General features: G+C 32.0%; 1 protein-coding gene across 1 annotated transcript; it reads right to left on the bottom strand.

Moving 5' to 3' along the window:
- Nucleotides 1–319: 319 nt before the first annotated feature.
- LOC107841653 (RING-H2 finger protein ATL51-like) lies at nucleotides 320–865 on the bottom strand. The gene has a single exon (XM_016685506.1). It carries the CDS (start codon nucleotides 863–865, stop codon nucleotides 320–322), a length of 546 nt encoding a protein of 181 aa, XP_016540992.1.
- Nucleotides 866–1677: the final 812 nt, after the last annotated feature.

Below are 1677 nucleotides of genomic sequence, written 5' to 3'. Positions count from 1 at the left end.
TCCCGATACATCCAACGAAGATACATTTTCCTTTATAAAGATACATAATTAGCTCCCGATATATTTTTTCTGATACATAATTAGCGCGCTTCTAATACATCCAACGAAGATATATTTTTTCCTTTGTAAAGATACATAATTAGCTTCCGACACATTTTTTTTTTCATTTTTGGTCTGTCGAGATACATAATTAGCTCCCAATACTTCCAACGAAGATACAAAATTAGTTAGGATTAGAATTTGTGTAATATGGTTAGCTAATATGTATGTTTATTTTATTTTTCCTTATTTATATATGTCACACTTTCATATCTGACATTCATTCTGAACCCATTGGATGTAAGTTATATAATTGCCTCTGGGACTCCGGCAAAAACCCTGTCAAACGCCGTTGTGGAAGAGCCTTTTTGGCATCCGCACGACAAAGCGGGCAATTCCGGTGAGAATGCAACCACACATCGATGCATGGAACATGAAAAATATGCATGCATTGAGACAATACCCTAATTTCATCCCCTTCCATAAACTCACACAAGCATATAGAACACATATCTTCTTTAGAATCTTTGTTGTACCTCGACAAAACGATCACTTGCACCATTGAATCACTTGTGCTCGCGCTCGTGCTACTAGATGTCTCTGGTTGAGCATTATTAGCACGAGCGCGATTTTGGCTTTGATTTTGTCTTTGACTTACTGAGATGGTTGCGTTTTGCTCTAGAGGATCCGGTGAAGTATTTTTGCACCATGTTACTATTAGAAAATGTAAAATAACGACGATTAAAGCACCGGCTATGACACCAAGAAGGCAAATTAGGACAGGGTTGATTTCAAGTCCTCTAGGATGATTTTGTTCTTCTCCCATTATTAAAGGATGATTTGATCAATAAGGTTTAGATTTGAATATGATAACCATAGTTGGAGGGTTAATTTGTAGGAAATTAAGTATAGTATTGATTGAGCTTTTTGTACTTTTATTAATCTATATATACAAGTTCTTACTTGGAATTTTAATTTGTTATATATGTTGGTATCATGTATAGCGGTAGATGCACGTTCTAGTTGTCATATAATAGTATAAAACTCGAACTCGTGGACTATTATTTTGGAGCAATTAACCATTTTAATTTGCATTACTAAGAGTTTTTTTTTTTTTTTTGCGTTCGATATTTAATTTGGGATTTGACTAATTGAAATTCACGTTAAAAGGTTTCACTATGAAGATAAATAACTTCCTACAAAAGGCAGTTTCATTCTTGTAATTAAAACCCAAGATAATCCCACTTGACTTTGGAAGTACCTTAGTTACAGAGCCATCAATGTTTGATGGATATATCATTAGATGGACTGGCAGTGTAAATATTATTTAGGTTACTGGTTTCATTTATCATAAAAAAAAATTTGTAGTTATTTTCAGATGATCATGATACTGTAATTTTTTTTGTACTATCAATATGTAAAAATTAAACTCATCGCTCGTAACCAATCACAACTTCTGATTTCATGAAATTTGATGATTATTACCAATTCGAAAATACAGAATATATATCAAATAGTTACGTAGAAAGGTCTTTAAGCTTCATTCATTAATAAGGGGAAAATCATTTCTTTTGTATATATTGTGAAATATTACATGTTTTAAACAAGAAAAGTAATTTTATATTTTATTAAATTTTG

The sequence above is a fragment of the Capsicum annuum genome, chromosome 9, assembly GCF_002878395.1.
Source record: "Capsicum annuum cultivar UCD-10X-F1 chromosome 9, UCD10Xv1.1, whole genome shotgun sequence".
Classification (NCBI taxonomy): domain Eukaryota; kingdom Viridiplantae; phylum Streptophyta; class Magnoliopsida; order Solanales; family Solanaceae; genus Capsicum; species Capsicum annuum.
Note: the sequence above shows the minus strand (reverse complement) of the source record. Positions and strands in the feature narration are given on the sequence as shown.